This window comes from Peromyscus eremicus, chromosome 20 (assembly GCF_949786415.1).
Source record: "Peromyscus eremicus chromosome 20, PerEre_H2_v1, whole genome shotgun sequence".
In the NCBI taxonomy this organism is placed as follows: Eukaryota; Metazoa; Chordata; class Mammalia; order Rodentia; family Cricetidae; genus Peromyscus; species Peromyscus eremicus.
The window spans coordinates 41,734,439-41,751,094 of NC_081436.1; the positions used below are offsets into that span (position 1 = coordinate 41,734,439).

The 16,656-nt window shown below is 43.7% G+C and overlaps 2 protein-coding genes across 2 annotated transcripts in view; one reads left to right on the plus strand and one right to left on the minus strand.

Annotated features, from left to right (window-relative positions):
• The window catches only part of Nsmce2 (NSE2 (MMS21) homolog, SMC5-SMC6 complex SUMO ligase), a 229,653-nt gene extending 215,856 nt beyond the window's left edge, over positions 1–13,797 (minus strand). The window contains exons 1-2 of the mRNA XM_059247959.1: positions 13,676–13,797; positions 8,706–8,876 (exon numbers count right to left, since the gene is read on the minus strand). Of these exons, the coding sequence (XP_059103942.1) occupies positions 8,706–8,862 (157 nt within the window). The 5' untranslated portion in view covers positions 8,863–8,876; positions 13,676–13,797. The remainder of the gene's footprint in view (positions 1–8,705; positions 8,877–13,675) is intronic.
• Positions 13,798–13,877: 80 nt separating this feature from the next.
• Washc5 (WASH complex subunit 5) overlaps positions 13,878–16,656 on the plus strand; it is a 51,683-nt gene continuing 48,904 nt past the window's right edge. Inside the window, exon 1 of the mRNA XM_059247439.1 lies at positions 13,878–14,000. The gene's annotated coding sequence lies outside the window, so the exon portion shown is untranslated. The remainder of the gene's footprint in view (positions 14,001–16,656) is intronic.

The window sequence follows — 16,656 nt, forward strand, 5'->3', positions numbered from 1 at the left end:
CCTGCCTGACTGATTCACTCAATAAGCATTTACAGAGAACCTAAAACACACAAGTCCAGGGTTAGGCTCTGAGACAGGAAGAAGCATGCCTATACATGAACCTACACTCAAGGACTCAACCATCCAGGCCAGCTACAAAACTGAGACACACAGAAATGCCTAGGAGACTCTCTCATACTGGTAAAAGCTCTAGCTGCTGACACGCAGAACAATTAAGCTCAAGTTATTATTTATCTAAAGAAGCCTTAATACTGCCTGTGCTTTCTAATTTCCAAATTTGCAAAATCTCAAGTGGAAAACACTTTCCCAAAGTTCATTAACATGTGTACACATGCATGTAGGTATGAGTGTAGCGTATACCTCAACCTAGGCAGTATTGACACACTAGTCTTTACTGTAGAAGGGCTATCCATGAATATCAACATCATAATCCTGATTTAACTCTTACAATCACTTTTAAAAGATTTGTTCACATAAATATTTATATTTTTGTCCTTTCCCAGGCAGCTGCATTGGGGAAAGTTTTAGAACTAGAACATTTAAAAGGTATGAGATGTATTTTCCTATTGGCTGCCTTAGTCAGAAATGACAACTCGAAGCCAGCAGAGGGCAGTAGCACACATAATCCAAACGATAACCTAATTTCTTACAAGTGTCTATGTCAACTCCTGGAAGACAAAATGGCCCACTGCTCTGTGTGTGTGTGTACGTGTGTATGTGTAAATACAACACATACATGGATAGGATATTTGTGATCTATTGACATGAAGGAGTTAGACAATCAATTAGAAGAAATTTTATAGTAACCATCCTTTTAGATTTTAAACAAATCATTCCATACACTGTGTGTTAACTACCTATCAGATTGTCTTAGTCAGTGTTCTATTACTGTGAAGAGATACCGTGACCATGGCAACCTTTACAAAAGAAAGCATTTAATTGGGGGTTTGCTTACAATTTCAGAGGTTTAGTCCACTATCTTCACGGCGGGGAACATGGCAGAATACAGGCAGACATGATAGCTGAGAGTTCTACACCAGATCTGAAGGCAGCAGGAAGAAAGAGCCACTGGGCCTGGCTTGGGCTCTCGAAATTTCGGAGCCCACCTCCCCAACAACATATTTCCTCCAACAAGGCCACACTTCCTAATCCTTTCAAGCAGTGCCACTCCCTGGTGACCAAGACTTCAAATCTATGAGCCTATGGGGACCATTCTTACTCAAACTACCACACACGTCATATCAGCAACAGAAGGGGGGGGAGGAGCACCCGACAATAATGATGGAGCTTATATAGGACAGACACAGACAATAATATGAATAGACAACTCAACAGGAGAGTACATAAATAGGTAGTGAAAGTAGCAGGGGAAATGGAGCAGAAAGGGGAGTTAGGCATTCTGAGAAGAGAGAGGTAAGGCTTATGTTAATAATCTTAAATTCTGAGGGTTGAAAGACTCCAGGCAAAATAATGAAGAATGTAATTTCAGAAGGTTGTGTGTCTGAGGAGTAGGGATGTAGCTCAGTTGGTAAATTACTTGCAATGCACAAAGCTCTGGGTTTTATGACAGCAACACATAAAACTAGGCATGGTGGCAAATGCCTATTATCTCTAACTCTAGAGACAGAGGGCAGGAAGATCAGAAGTTCAAGGTAATCCTCAGGCATACAAGGCCTGAATTTAAGGCCAGCCTCACTTGGAACGGACCTGGAAACCTCTTCTCAACTACCTTTTATAGTGCTAAAAGGTGCTGTGTAGGCTGCTGGGGGAGAAAAGTCATCAACAGTCCTACCCAATAGAAGGCCTTACATGCTAGGGCAAGATGTGCCCACTGGTGCATTAATGGCATGACTATTATGATAGTAGCCAACTGTTTTCTAACTCGATCTGAGGCCTGATTCACAGGAGGGAATGCAGGCCTGGTACTGTAAACCTGGTCAAGAGACTGTGGGGAGGGAGGACAGGAGCCCCGGGGGAGAACTTAGTACTGCCGTTTACTAGACAGACATACTGTCAAACTGCTTTCTGAATATGTATGATTATGCCATACACTAGTGCTGTCAACGGTAGCCAGAGAAGCTTCTTTTGGAAGCAGGCAGCAGTCAAGGCAGAGAATCATAACTAATCCAAATGCCGAGCATACGTGACAGCTGAGTACTCCGCCCTAAATGGGACATGCACGTCACCCCCTGCAAGGTCAGGCAACATCATGGAAAAGGGGGTGGCAAGAATATAAGAGCTAAGGGATGGGGAGGAATGCTGCCTTTTGGAAAGGACAAGGCTGTTGCGCTCCCAAATCCACAATAGCCACAGTAACCTGTACAAGAGCACGCCAGTCTCAGAAGGGGTAGGGGCTCATAGGGTTCCATCCCTAGATGAAGAGCTATTGGCAACTGACGGCTACTAGGGGAAGGGGAGTCACTTTTCTCCAGGGATGTGGCCACTGGTACACTGCCCATGCTCCTGCAAACAGCACTAATTGGACCCTGGGTTTCTTGGTTCAGGCCTTACATGCCCGAGGCTTACTTTGAACTTCTGATTTGTTAACAGAGAGGAAAAGTATTTCGGGGGTGGGGTGGGGTGGGGTGGGGTGGGGCCCAAGAGGAGTGGGACAAGAGAACTAGGGGCAGATATGATCAAGACATGTACATCTTTTACATACATACATGTATAAAATTATTAAAGAATAAAACACTAAATTAAGTTTTGTTTTCAATTTTATACAACAAAAAAATAAAATTCTGAAACCCTGACGTCAGGGTCTGACATTATACAAAAGTCTGAATTCTATTCACTGTAGCACTTCTGTATACAAGGCTATAGGTGGCTTCATTTAAAAAGTCAATCTGACAGCGGTCACTTAGTCAGGTAAAGGTTTAGTCTCCTGCTGTTACAAGCTTGGACAAAGACTGCCTAAGTCAGTGTAACGACATCAGAACGTCCCAGCTGCTTCCCATGAGGACCAGATTCGTCTCCATTTTTTAAAAGTATTTATCCGTGTGTGTGTGTGTGTGTGTGTGTGTGTGTGTGTGTGTGTGTGTCTGTGTGTGTGTGTCTGTCTGTCTGTCTCTCTGTCCAAGTGTATACAGATTGCATGCAGGAGCCCTTGGACAGAAGTAGAAGCACTGGATCCTCTAGAACTGGAGTTTCAGACAGATGTGAGCTGCCTGAAATGTGGGTGCTGGGAACCAAACCCAGATCCTCTGCAAGAGCAGTAAGTGCTCTTGGCTGGTGAGCACTCGCGCTCGCACTCGCTCCCTCCCTCTCTCTCCCTCCCTCTCTCTCTCTCTCTCTCTCTCTCTCTCTCTCTCTCTCTCTCTCTCTCTCTCTCTCTCTCCCTCTCTCTCTCTCTCCAGGTTCTCGGTTCTATCTTAAAAACAGAAAAAGCTAAAGCCAAGTGAGTGCAATCTCTGGCATAAGGATTGAAAGTGTCCATGCCAAGTTAAGGTTTTTCATTATCGGTTGTTGGAGATGTAGTTCAGTAGATAGAATGCTTGCCTAGCATGTACAAAACTCTAAGTTAGCTCTCCAGCATCACATAAACCACACATGGTGGCTCATGCCTTCAATCCTAGCTCTAAAAGATGGAGACAGGAAGAACAGAAATTCAAGGTCATTCTTGACTACCAGTGAGTTTGAGGTCATCATGGACTACATGTGAACCTGTCTCAAAAAATAAAATTAAAATAAATTAATGGCTGTTTATTTTTATACTGCAGCCAGATTGTTTGGTTCAGAAATAACAGAAATGAGTCCAGACACAGAGGAATACAGGTGGGGCTTCTTTATTAGGACATATAGCTCAAGCCGAGATGCAGAAACAGCTCTGAGCAAGAACAAGTCAAGCCAGTGCCTCCCCAAACAAAGGAAAAGGGTACTCAACAAAAGAAAAACTCTGCCCAATAGTTCCCATCCAGGATACTACATGCACATAACAGAGTCAACATTTAAAAAGTGTCTAGTCCCAACTGGTCAGTGCCAGCTCTTCCAACAAAAGATGATTCTAACTTCAGAATGTCAGGTTCTGCACTCAGGTGTGGAGTGCTCATGGGCCAACTCTATCTGTGGGATAAGGCAAACTCCTGAAAGGCTAACTCAGACTTATGTGAGATGAGCAGCTACATTTCCCCCCCCTCCAGGAGAATTTCATATAGTGTATTTTTAATCACATTTTTATTTTTTTCTTTTAGACAAGGTCTTATTATGTAGACCTGAATGATCTAGAACTCTCTATACAGAATAGGCTGGTCTTAAACTCACAGAAATCTACTTGTCTGTCTTCTGTGTGTTGGGATTAAAGGTATGTGCAACCACAAAGCATTTATGGCAAAGCATAATGGTTCAGGGCAGAAACTGTGAACTCATTTTCCTATGCTCAAATCTGTACTGTACTCATTTCTAATTCTGTGGCCTTGGGGAAAGTATTTAACTTCCCTAAGCCTGAGCTCTGTCATTCAGAAAGTGAAGATAACTTCATTTCTACTACTTCACAGGATTGCTGAGAGGATCAAGTGAGAATCCAAGTAAAAACATACAGCCAGCACAATGAAAGTTGAAATAATTTCATTTATTATTTTTATCATTATGGTCAAAAAACATACACTCTGACTATAGTAACCATAGTCTTTTTATCATAGAGCTCCAGAATCCTAGGGAAACAGGCAATTAATATAACCAAAATTTCTTGAGTTTTAAGTAACATTTTAATTGACAACATATGCTTTATATTTAATTATATTAAGCCAAAATGTTCAATGAATTTAAAAAAAAAAAAAAAAAAACCTCTAACAAGTTCTTGTGTGGAGGGCCGCCCTAGGCTTTGTCTCTGAAAAGACTTTCTCATGCCATCTGCCTCTTGCTCATCAGCACTGAAATTCCGTTTCATAAGAACTCCACAGACTGGATTAGACACCACAGGTCCACAGATTAAGACCATGCTCACAATAACTTTAAGACGTGGTTTGTTTTTTTAATCATGTGGAGCATTTGTACAAAATTGTTTTCAATGCACAAAAGCCTTGTGGGAAATACTATGGGTGCCTTCACATAAATCATGGCAGTGGCACCTAAGGACACCAGTATGGAAAGTCACTGTGTCCTTCTCCATCACACAGTATAGCAAATACTTCACCTTCACTTGAGAACGTCCTCGGCCGGGTGGCGGTGGTGCATGCCTTTAATCCCAGCACTCAGGAGGCAGAGCCAGGCAGATCTCTGTGAGTTTGAGACCAGCCTGGGCTACAGAACGAGATCCAGGACAGGCACCAAAACTACACAGAGAAACCCTGTCTGAAAAACCAAAACAAAAAAAGAATATCCTTGAACTAGCACAGCTTACTATAGTTACCATATCTCAATCATTAGGAATATACCTTCACACTGTGGGTGTGGTGGTAAATGGGTACACAGCACTTCTACTTCATACCCTGACAGCTGAACAGGGAAGTGCCTTGGCTGTGTTACAGGCTGTGTTTCCACCGTGCCTTTGAATGCAAAGAACAGCTATAACGGGCGGGCAAACTAGGATCACGGAAACTTGAGTCTCTACTGAAACTGAAGACTGTGAGTCTAAATTTAAAGGACAACACCTAACAGGTTTTGGTGCTAATGAAACTGTCCAACCAAAGTTCCAAGTTTGAAGCATCTGTGACCACCCTTATGAAAGCTTGAGATTTCCCTCCTGAGTTCAGTGGTGACAGAAAACTACTTTCATCCTTGTAACAGCTTATCCATTTCCGTCTTCCTACAAGCACTAAGGAGGAAGGATCCACACAGAGCATAGCAGCCTACAGTATGAGAAGAATCTGGAGTGCAGGGAGATGGAGGAAACAGGAGCTTGCAAGCTTGCAGGACAGGGAGCTGGAGCAAGCGATCAATCAGCCCAGAGATTCCCTTGAGTTGGATGCTGAATCCCGAGACACCGAAGAACAAGTGCTGGGAACTAAGAAGCAAATGATTCCCAGCAGACTAGGAGACACTTGAATTCTATCCATCCAGAGACAAGTTCAGTTGCTGAACCCTCAAAGCACAGTCAGGGGCTCCAGAAGGGCCTTACTTTGTAACATGATGTTAGCCCTACTAAAGGCTACTATATTAGTCAGATTCTCTAGAGGAACAGAATTTATAATTATAGATACAGAGAAGCTATATAGAGAGAGAAAAAAGAGGGTTTTATTAGAATGATTCACAAGCTGTGGTCCAGCTAGTACAACAGTAGCAATCTACCAACAGAAGGTCCAAGAATCGAGTAGTTTTTCAGTCCACGAGGCTGGATGTCTCAAGTTGATCGTTGGTATAAATGGAAATCCTAAAGGAGCAGGCTCTGGTGCCGGTGAAGGAATAGATTTGCCAGTGAGAGTAAGAGCAAGCAGGCAAAGAGTGAAAGCTTCCTTCTTCTATGTCCTTTATATGGGCTGTCAACAAAATGTGGGGCCTAGATGAAAAGTGGATCTTCCCTCGACAAAAGATCTGGATTAAAGGTGTATTTTCCCACCTCAAAAGATCCACAGTAAAAGAGGGTCTTCACACTTCAAAGGATTTAATTAAGAAAAGAATCCCTCACAGGTGTACCCAGCCACTTGGGTTTTAGTTAATTCCAGATGTAGTAAAGTTGACAACCAAGAAGAACCATCACAGCTACCCTACACCTACCCTAACAAAGCTTATCAATACTAAAAATAGAGCCACCTAATCCATGAATTATTTGGCTTCCCACCAAAACAAGCTTCAACTCTCTTTAAAAGTGTATGTGTTTGTTTTCTGTTGCTGTGATAAACACCACAATCAAAAGCAACTGACAGAAGGAAGGGGTTTATTTCAGCTTATAGGTTACAGTCCATCTATCAAGGGAAGTCAAAGCAGAAGTCTGAAGCAGAATCCATGCAGGAACACAGCTTACTGGCTTGAAGTAGAAACCATGCAGGAACACTGCTTACTGGCTTGAAGCAGGAACACTGCTTACTGGCTTGCTCTGCTACTTTTCTGCTACAGTCCAGGCTCACCTGCCTAGGGATGGCACCACCCACAGTGGGCTGGGTCCTTCTACATCAATTAGCAATGAAGAAAATCCCTCACAGACACGGCCACAGGCCAATCTGATCTAGACAATTCTTCAGTTGAGGGGACCTCTTCCAAGGTGACTCCGAGTTTGTTTCAAGTCGACAGCTAAGAAAGCCAACTAAGACAGAAGACAACAAAACATAAACTGGCAACATAATATACATGAGGAAATCAGCCAGAATGACATTGAGAAAAGGAAAGCAATGACAGGCAATGATTTTTAAACAGCTACTAGAAACACGCTTCATAGACTAAGGACGAAGAAGGGGCCAGCAAGATGTTTCAGCCAGTGATGCAAGCCTGATAATATATATTATATATGTGATATTATGTATATATGTATATATATTATATAATATATACACAAGTATGTGATGTTATATAATATCACATATATAAATATATAATTAATCTTTAAAAAGAACGAATAGGAAAACATAAAAATAAATCTTAAAAAAAAATGAATAGGAAAACATGAACATGACAAAAAGAGAAATGGAAAAGTAGACCCCAAAGGTTCCATTTAATCCTGTTGTGCTGGTGAAACAGCACAGTAATCAGAAACTACAAATTCACTGGAGAGAATCGACAGCAGACTACAGAAAATAAAACAAATGAACTTAAAAACACAGCACAGAAACTATGCAAATTAAAGTCAGCGGAAAAAAACAAAACAAAACAAAAAAACCAAGCCCTCCATGATTTATGGGCTAATATCAAGCAATCTCATCGATATGGAATTGGAATCATAAAAGGAAAGGAGACTGGAGAGAGGGAAACACGTGAAGAAATAGGAACAGAAATTCTTCCAACTTGATATAAACTTTAAGTCCTTAGATCCTTAAAACTCAATCAGGATAAGCAAAGAAAAAAAATACGTCAAAACATATCACAAATTGTTCAAAAACAGTACCATTTTAAGAAAAAAGAAAAAAAGATACAATGCCACTCCCCTGGCTCTCAATATGTCAAAAAGTAATAGTAACTCTAGTCCCAAAAAGCAAAGAATGCCGGGCAGTGGTGGCACATGCCTTTAATCCCAGCACTTGGGAGGCAGAGGCAGGCGGATCTCTGTGAGTTCAGGGCCAGCCTGGTCTACAGAGTGAGTTCCAGGACAGGATCCAAAGCTACAGAGAGAAACCCTGTCTCGAAAAACCAAAACAAAAGCCAAAAAGAAAAAAAAGGCAAAGATATTGTTCTAAATCTTCTACTTGAAAAGTGGGAATGGACCAAAGCAGAATTCTTACTTTGGTTGAGGCCTTCCTTTGCTGGTATCCCAGCATCTGTTGATGTCATGTGCAGCATAATCATGATCTGTCTATGTGCAGCATAATCATGAACAACGTACAGTTAAACTAATGGAAAACGATGTTGTCACGGCACATTTACATACCTTCTGGTTCACATATAGCACATGCTTTAGATCGCATGCTCTCAGCCAAAAGCCTTACTATCTTTCTTAATCAATTTCTAGGGCATTTCTGAGTGGAGGACAACTGCACTACATGGCTATGACATGTTACAGAATAAGATAAGAAAATGTGTCCAGACGCCCATCTCAGGAACAAAGTGCATCCCAGAGGAAGCAACCACACTGCTACCTCAAAGCAGGTACACGCACACAAAGAGTTTCAAGTATTACTCACTCTGAGTCTCCACAAGGTCCAAGGCAACACTAGAAACTGTGTCCATTCCAGAGCTGATGCACGCTTGGAAGTTTTTTAAGGAGGAGAGAGCAGACTCCACACCACTGAAGGATATGTAACGAGTGGAACCTGAACTTGTACTGGAACGCCCTGGCATCTTGAGCTTGTTACCTAAAATTTCAAACAGAACAACAAGAGTTCTAAGTCAGAATAATAACTGTACAGGAAAAAGAGCACAGCTGTAACACTCAATGACGGTTATATTCAATATCCACGTGCTACACTGTTCCCTGCATGCAGGACCCAGAGGACACCCAGGCACTGTGCCATCACCTGGCCAACAAACACACACACTCAATAGAATATGGGGGAGGGAACTATCTTCAGTTTTTAAGAAGAATATCCTTTTTCTCAATGCTTCAAAGAACCTAGAAAACCCAGTTCTTACAAGCCTAACACATATAGAGGATAGAGACTGTCCATGACATCTTTTCCTTTAAAAAAAGAATAATAATAAAGCTTAATAAGATGAGTTTTTTTTTAAATCTATAGTTTTGAACTTACTTAGTATATCTGCACTTTGAACTCTCTTTTTTTTTTTAAAGATTTATTTATTTATTTTGTATACAGCATGTATGACTACAGGTCAGAAGGGGGCACCAGATCTCATTACAGATGGTTGTGAGCCACCATGTGGTTGCTGGGAACTGAACTCAGGACCTCTGGAAGAGCAGTCAGTGCTCTTAACCTCTGAGCCATCTTTCCAGCCCCTACTTTGAACTCTTAAAAAAATGTTTCGAATAGTTCCTTAAATTCTGATAGATTTACACCTGTAATTTGCCATGGGATGTCTTTCTGTATGCTGTGAATATGTGTGGCTTCCACTGGATAATAAATAAAGCTGTTTTGGTCTATGGCAAGAAAGCTTACAGCCAGGCAGGAAATCCAAACAGAGATACAGAGAGAAGAAAGGCGGAATTGACAGAGATGCCAGCTGCCACCCAACAAGCAACAAGATGCCAGCAGACGGGTAATGCCACGGCTACGTGGCAACATACAGACTAATAGGAATGAGTTAATTTAAGATGAAAGAGCTAGCTAGCAAGAAGCTGAAGCCATAGGCCACAGAGTTTGTAATTAACAAAAGCCTCTGAGTGAATATTTTATAAGTGGCTGTGGGACTGCAGGTGGGAGAGATTCGTCTGGACTGCTGGGCAAGGCAGACTGGAGAAACATCTGGCTACAGCAATTATCTCAGATTCAGTAAAAGCAGAATTTCTACATAGACTTCTTATCTTACAGTGGTTTATCTATTATAATGGTAGTTATTACCCTCATATTAAATACTCCCTTATCTATACCTTTAAACACCAACTCTTTAGGCTTTGGACCCCTTGCCTATATAAGCATCTTTGCTTAATTCAGGAACCTCCTGAAATTTAAGCCACTGAAAGCAACTAGAAAAGTGCAGCGTTCACACTGGCTTTAAATGACAAGCAGGCTGTTGCTAAAGCTGTGCAGCACCATAAAAGAAAATGTTTTCTAGGAATCAGAGAGATACAATGTGAACTCAGGCTCGTGGGACCAGAGACTGACTGGGAAGTCCTTCAGCTCCTCTTTGGAAAGGAAGCCACACGGTGGTGTGATCTAGCATCTGGTCCAAAATTTGCATGGCAACTCACTCTCTTGTTCTTCCTTTCAAGAGCAGGGGGCCGTGTGGTATCTCTGGCACTTCCTCCTCTCATGATATCAGCTTTATTTCATACCCCAGCTGCTACTGCAGTTTTCCCAGTACTGCTTTCAACTAGGTCTGTTCATTTATTCCACAAATAGGAATTCAAGGTCTTACCCTGTAAATTCTTAGGCTCATTAAAAACACACAGGCTAGAAAAGGAGGAGAGCTCGGAGGGCTAAAGTGCTGACTTTTATCTTTGGGGTATCACTTTAACATAAGCATTCACAATACCACTAGTTGCTGATTCAAAAAACTCGGGTAACATTTTGTAAATATTGTCCTAAAGACCAGGCAACTTCTCTGAGCATGGGAATATAATGGTTTTCAAGGTAAATACTCCAAGACTTTTATTTTCAGGTACTGCTTAGTTTATTCCAAATCAGTGAAAAACTGGCATATGCCAGGCAGCATTCTAAGCACCAGAAATACTCAGCCTCTGCTCTGCTGGACCTCTCTAGTTCACAGGACCAGACATGCAAATACACCATTGAGACAACATAGATTACTTGTAAAATGAAAGGGACAGAGGCGATGCCTGACTTGGCCCTCACAACGAGGAAAAGGCCTATCTGAATACACAGCACCAACAGTGGTGAAGAGCATGCAACTCTCTAGGCAGCTACTGGAATCTTTCTTGTACAGAAAATGGGCCCTCTTCCTGCCTTTGGTCTTCTGACAGGGTCTCACTATGTAGCCCAGCTGGCCTCAAACTCCTAGCAATCCTCCTGCCACTCAAATGCGGAGCCTATAGGCATGACCCACCCACAGACCTGACTTAGAAATACTCCATGACACCTGATGCTATGAACTGCTGACATTTCCTCACCACCCATTTGCACGAAAGACCCGAGTTAAAGATCTTGATTGCTACTTCACTGAGAAAACAGGAACCACCGAGGAGGTACTTCCCTCCCCACCTACCAGCCTCAGTTTCTGCATCCTGCTTTCTCCTCATGGTGAATGAACTAGCCGTGCCCACTCAGACCACTTCCTCTTTACATTAGGTCTTCTCTTGTCCCTCTCTCAGCAATCCTCCTTGCTTTCCTCCATCACTCACTTTCTCCTCTCCCACACCATTCTCCACAGCAAACCAGAGACATCGTCTCTTTAATCTTAAAGAAAAACATCCTCCCACCTTCCCCTCTGATTACTTCCCCTGCTTCTGTGTTCCTTCTGGCAGCAAAACTCTCCTGTAGGCATGCATGCCTTCATTTGTCTCACAATCCTCGTCCTGTCACTGCCTGTGTGTCGGCCAGGCTTCCCACCCCTCCCGCTTCACTGGGCCTGTTCAAGGCCACTGCTGCAGTCCTTATCCCTTCTTTCTTGGGGGACATTTCCTTTTACACTCCTTCAGATTCTCATGGCTTCCTACCTCTTTCCCATGAGCTGTCTAGAGTTCCAATTCACAACTTCAATCCTCCCCACACCCCCTGAATGAACACAGTCTTCACTTCTCCACCTCCCCCAAGCTCATCTATCTGCTACAATCTGAATATCTGGGTCCTCTTCCCCAGTGTATACGTTGAAACCCTAATGTCCAAAGTGCTGGTATTGGATGATAAGACCTTTGGGGAGGTGACTAGATCCACCCTCCAGAATGAAATTAGTCCCCTTAAAAAGGATGCCCCAGAGAGCTCTCTTGTCTTTCTACCACCACAAGTACATGCCATTTGCAAACCAGAAAACATGTCTTCACCAGACACTAAATCTGATGGTAAGTTGGCCTTGGAATTCTCAGCCTCTAAAACTGAAAGACAGTAGTTTCTGATGCTTTTAAATTACTAAGATATTTTATTTGGATTATAGACATCTGAACATTCTAATACTACTCCTCAGGTCTTGGTTTAAGTTAGGGCTTGGGAGGGTCTCCCTAGGGAACATTTAACATCATGTGGAGACATTTTTAGTTATGGGGACACAGACTAGTATCCATGGAGCAGAGGCCAGGGATACTGATAAAATTCTAGCATGTACAGTAGTCTCTCATTACAAAGAATCCATCTGAAAACAAAATGTCATCATCACATTGGTTAAGAAACATCTCCCCTAGGCTGGAGAGATGGCTCAGAGGTTAAGAGCACTGACTGCTCTTCCAGAAGTCCTGACTTCAATTCCCAGCACCCACATGGTGGCTCAAAACCATCTATAATGAGATCTGCTGCCCTGTTCTGACCTGCAGGGACACAGGCAGGCAGAACACTTTATACATAATAAATAAATACACCTTTAAAATAAAAAGAAACACTGATTTAAATCCACCTCTTCTTGGAACCTCTGTCCAATAACATTGATCTCTTTGTTCCCAGACCTACAGCCTCCAAGACAGTCTACCACAAAGTTATGCATTTCCTGGGGTCTCACCAAGCTATGAGGCTCAGCGCACCATTTTGCTTCCCTTCTATTCCTGGAAGAGTTGCTGTCAGTTAAGCCAGTTATTAATGTAAAGAGGGAAATCTACATGTTTCTGAACAGCATTCTAGTAGGCTCAGAGCAAACAAACACGAAGTGAGGCCCCTCACCGCCTTTAAACCCAAGGCGGCAACTTCAACAGAGTCGTGTCTCCCTTTTCAGCACGCCAGCAGGTACACACCCTTCAAGCCTCCCCTCGCCCATGGCTCCTTCCCTTCTACACGCCATCCTAGTTCCTAAAACACATCTATTTCTACTCTAAAACTTAAGACAGCTGTTTGCTTACATCTGCCATCCCCTCATGCTGGGACCTCCTTAAACTGGAACACGCCTTAGATGGAAAACGCCTCACGAAAACGAAGTGATCAAGAAGGCTTCGTTGAGTCACCAAAGTAATCATAACAACTACTGCCATTTCCAGGTCCCCACCAGTATGCCCATGCCCATGCCCACGCCCACCAAAGTGACCCCCGCTTCATTCACATCAAGCCTACTACTTACCTCCACCTGCAGAAGCGAAATGGCACCTGTGGCCTGGAGTACGTCTGAACTACCTCTTCGCGCCTCTGCTTTTAAAGCCAGTTCAGACCAGTTTTTTGTTTTGTTTTGTTTTTTTTTTTTTTTTAAATCACACAGTGGTGGTCTTCTCCACACGCCGTCCGGGATGAAGGATGAGAGGCTGCGGTGGGGATAACCTGCCTCCGTCTCGCTGCTGCGGGTGAAGAGGGCCGGGCCCACAGCCATAGCCCAAGTCCCCGGAGCGCAGAGGGGAGGCGACAACGCCCGCCAACCCTCCTCCCCCATCACGGCTCCTCTCCGGTCTTACCTGGCTGCCCCACCTAGCTCAGCGGTAGCTACCCGGACGGACGTCGCACGCCCGGACCCCAAGTCCTCTCCTCAGCCCGCTTCTCCAGCGGCTGAAACGCCCCGCGCGCGCCCCTGCGTCATCAGTCGGCGCCCGCGGGTGATCACATGAGGCCTGGCCCTGGCCGCCGCCCCTCGGTCACGTGACCAACTGGGGCCGCCAGGGTAGAAGCCAGCCAGGGTCCAGCCAGCTGGAGCTCTACAGCCCAAGACTCTAGGGGATCCCTGGAGCCCGAGAGAGGGACCCGGGTGCCCAGTCCGCGCGGCCGGCGTCGGACGGCTGACAGGTGAGTCGCGGGCGCGCTCGCCGTTTCCAGGCCCTTCCCCTCCCCGTGGGCCGCGGCGGGTGCTGTCCCCGGAGCCGCCAGGGCGGGCAAACCTAGGTCCTGCAGGGTTGGGGCTGCATCCCTGCTCTTCGCCTACGCCTTAGTGGAAATGGCTCGTGCACGCATCTTTGAAGCGTTAGGGGTGATGCTCAGGTGCTTGGCCCGTTAGCTGAGTGTGCAAGTTGCTCGGAGCGGTGCCCTGGTAATGTGGTTGATCTCTTTCATTGACTCTCGAGAAAACCGAGTAGTTTTTCTCGAGAAGTAGAAGTGAAGGCTTCTACACAAGCGAGAGGGTTCAATGAAACTTCTGTCACGCACTTTGAATTTGGGCAAGTCGCTTCTCACGCACCCTAATGCCCCTCACTCACCTAAGACATAGTGCTAATGTCTTCTGTAAGGGGGTGGGTTTCACTGGGTCCTGATTCTACTGTGATAGGAAAATAGTTGGTCTCCTGATTTCTATATAGATGACGGGTATTGAAGGAGTTGTATTGCCTCCATCCACAACCAGGGATACTCTCCATAAGGTCTCATGAATCAGGCTGGAGTGATCCAGCTCATTCCAGAACTTTTCTGGGAGAGCATCCATTATGAATTTGAGGTCGTTGCTTTCTTCTTTATGGAACTGAGATTTTGTGAAAAGATAAAAATAGATCCATCTTTTGTCCTCTGGATCGGGCCAACGATGCCATTCTTAAAAGCAAGTTCCTTTAACAAGGGACTCTCCCAATACAGAAAAACCAAGGTCCCATGCCAAGATCCTAAAAATAAAGCTGCCATGCTTTGAAACTCATAAAATAATATTAGTAAGGGAATTAAGATCTGTGGCTCCATTCCATGCCATTAACAATACAGTTAAATACTTTGAAACTCATAAAATAATATTAGTAAGGGAATTAAGATCTGTGGCTCCATTCCATGCCATTAACAATACAGTTCAACCTGTAGTGAGAGTGCTGATGTTCACAAGTTTGCTTCGTCCTTTATGTGAAGGCAGTCTCCAAAAGAAGGATTTCATGTAATTTCTTCTACCGAGTTTGTGTGACCTCATTCAAGAAAGGCTCAACTAAGATACAACATCTCATAAAGGTCACTGCTTATGTCTTAAATGGTTACATGATTAAGCATGTATAATGATCGTCATCTGATTCTGTTATTCTGGGCCAGTTTCTCCAGACTATTCTGATCTGTTTAGAAAATATGCTAGCCAAATAAGTTACATGGAAAATATAACTAGCCATGGTTATATCTAGTGTGTCTTAGTTCATCTAGATGTGATAATGTAACTGAGTGATTTATTCTTTCATTTGATGCTATCTTGACATTAGTCTTCATAATTATAAGACATTTTTAAAAAAAAAAGAACTCGGTGTTCTTTATGAGGTGGGACAGACTACAAGCAATGATATTTCACTAAAGAGGAATTAATTGTAATAGGTATTTTCTTTTACATTAAATTCCATAAAAACACTTGTTTTAATGTGGGTGTAGATAAGGCAATCACCTTAGTTAATAAAGGCCCATGACATTTGTTGAACCATTGATAAATATGCTTGGTTATTTTATGTCCTTTTAGAGTTATCAGGATGTTTTGATTGTATGTTTGCTTGTTTAGATATGGTCTCACTGTGAACATCTAGCTAGCCTAGAACTCACTGTGTAGACCAGGCTGGCCTCAAACTTGTAGGGATCTGCCTGCCTCTGCCTTTGGAGTGCCTTTAAGCAGAGTGCCACCATACCTGGCCTTAAAGTCTGTTAGCCCAAAGGGCCAAGAGATTGACCCACAAGGTCTTGATTAAACATCATCATCTTGAGCAGGATCTTCCCTGGATGTGCACACACAGGTGCTGGGTCCGTCTCCCTGTCCCCTCGGAGAGATGAGGAAGAGGGCAGGTATCATGCTTTGCTTTAAGCTGTGTCCTCCAGGGTCCAACTGTCTGCACTGTTGTAGTTTATACAGTTAGGCGGCTGTTACACCTGCTAATCATAGCTTGGCTCTTGCTTTGTGAGGGTGGAATTTTATCCTGTTTAACTTTGAGTGAGTTTGGTCTTCACTGGGCCTCAGTAGCTCATCGTTTTGCCCATTGTGGATTATTTTCTCCCTTTTCCTCTCTTGTTTCCCATGCTAGACCCTATCAGTGCAGGAAATTGGGACTGTCTGAGGCTCAGCCTGTTACTCAGTAGTGTATGTGGTTTAAGAAGCAGGCATGACTGAGAATACTAAAAAGACGTGTTAAGAATGTGTACCATAATGTGTTTTAGAGAGCTCCCTGATAAAAGAGCTCCAGGCAGCTGTGACTTCTCAGCATCCTTTGCTTGAAGACCTGATCCGGTCCACCTCTGTGTCTACCCCTTGTTCACTGTGCTCCAGACTCCCTAGCTACCCTGCTGTTCCTTAAGTGCTGTCTTAGTTACTTTTCTATTGCTGTGAAGAGAAACCATGACCAAGGCATCTTACAGAAGAATGAGTTCACTGGGGCTTTATGCTTCAGAGGGTGAGTCCATAACCATGTGGCCGGGAGCATAACGGCAGGCAGGCATGGCGTGGTGCTGAAGCAGTAGCTGAGAGCTTACGTCTTGATCCGCAGGCACAAGGAAGAGGAAGAGAGAGCTAATT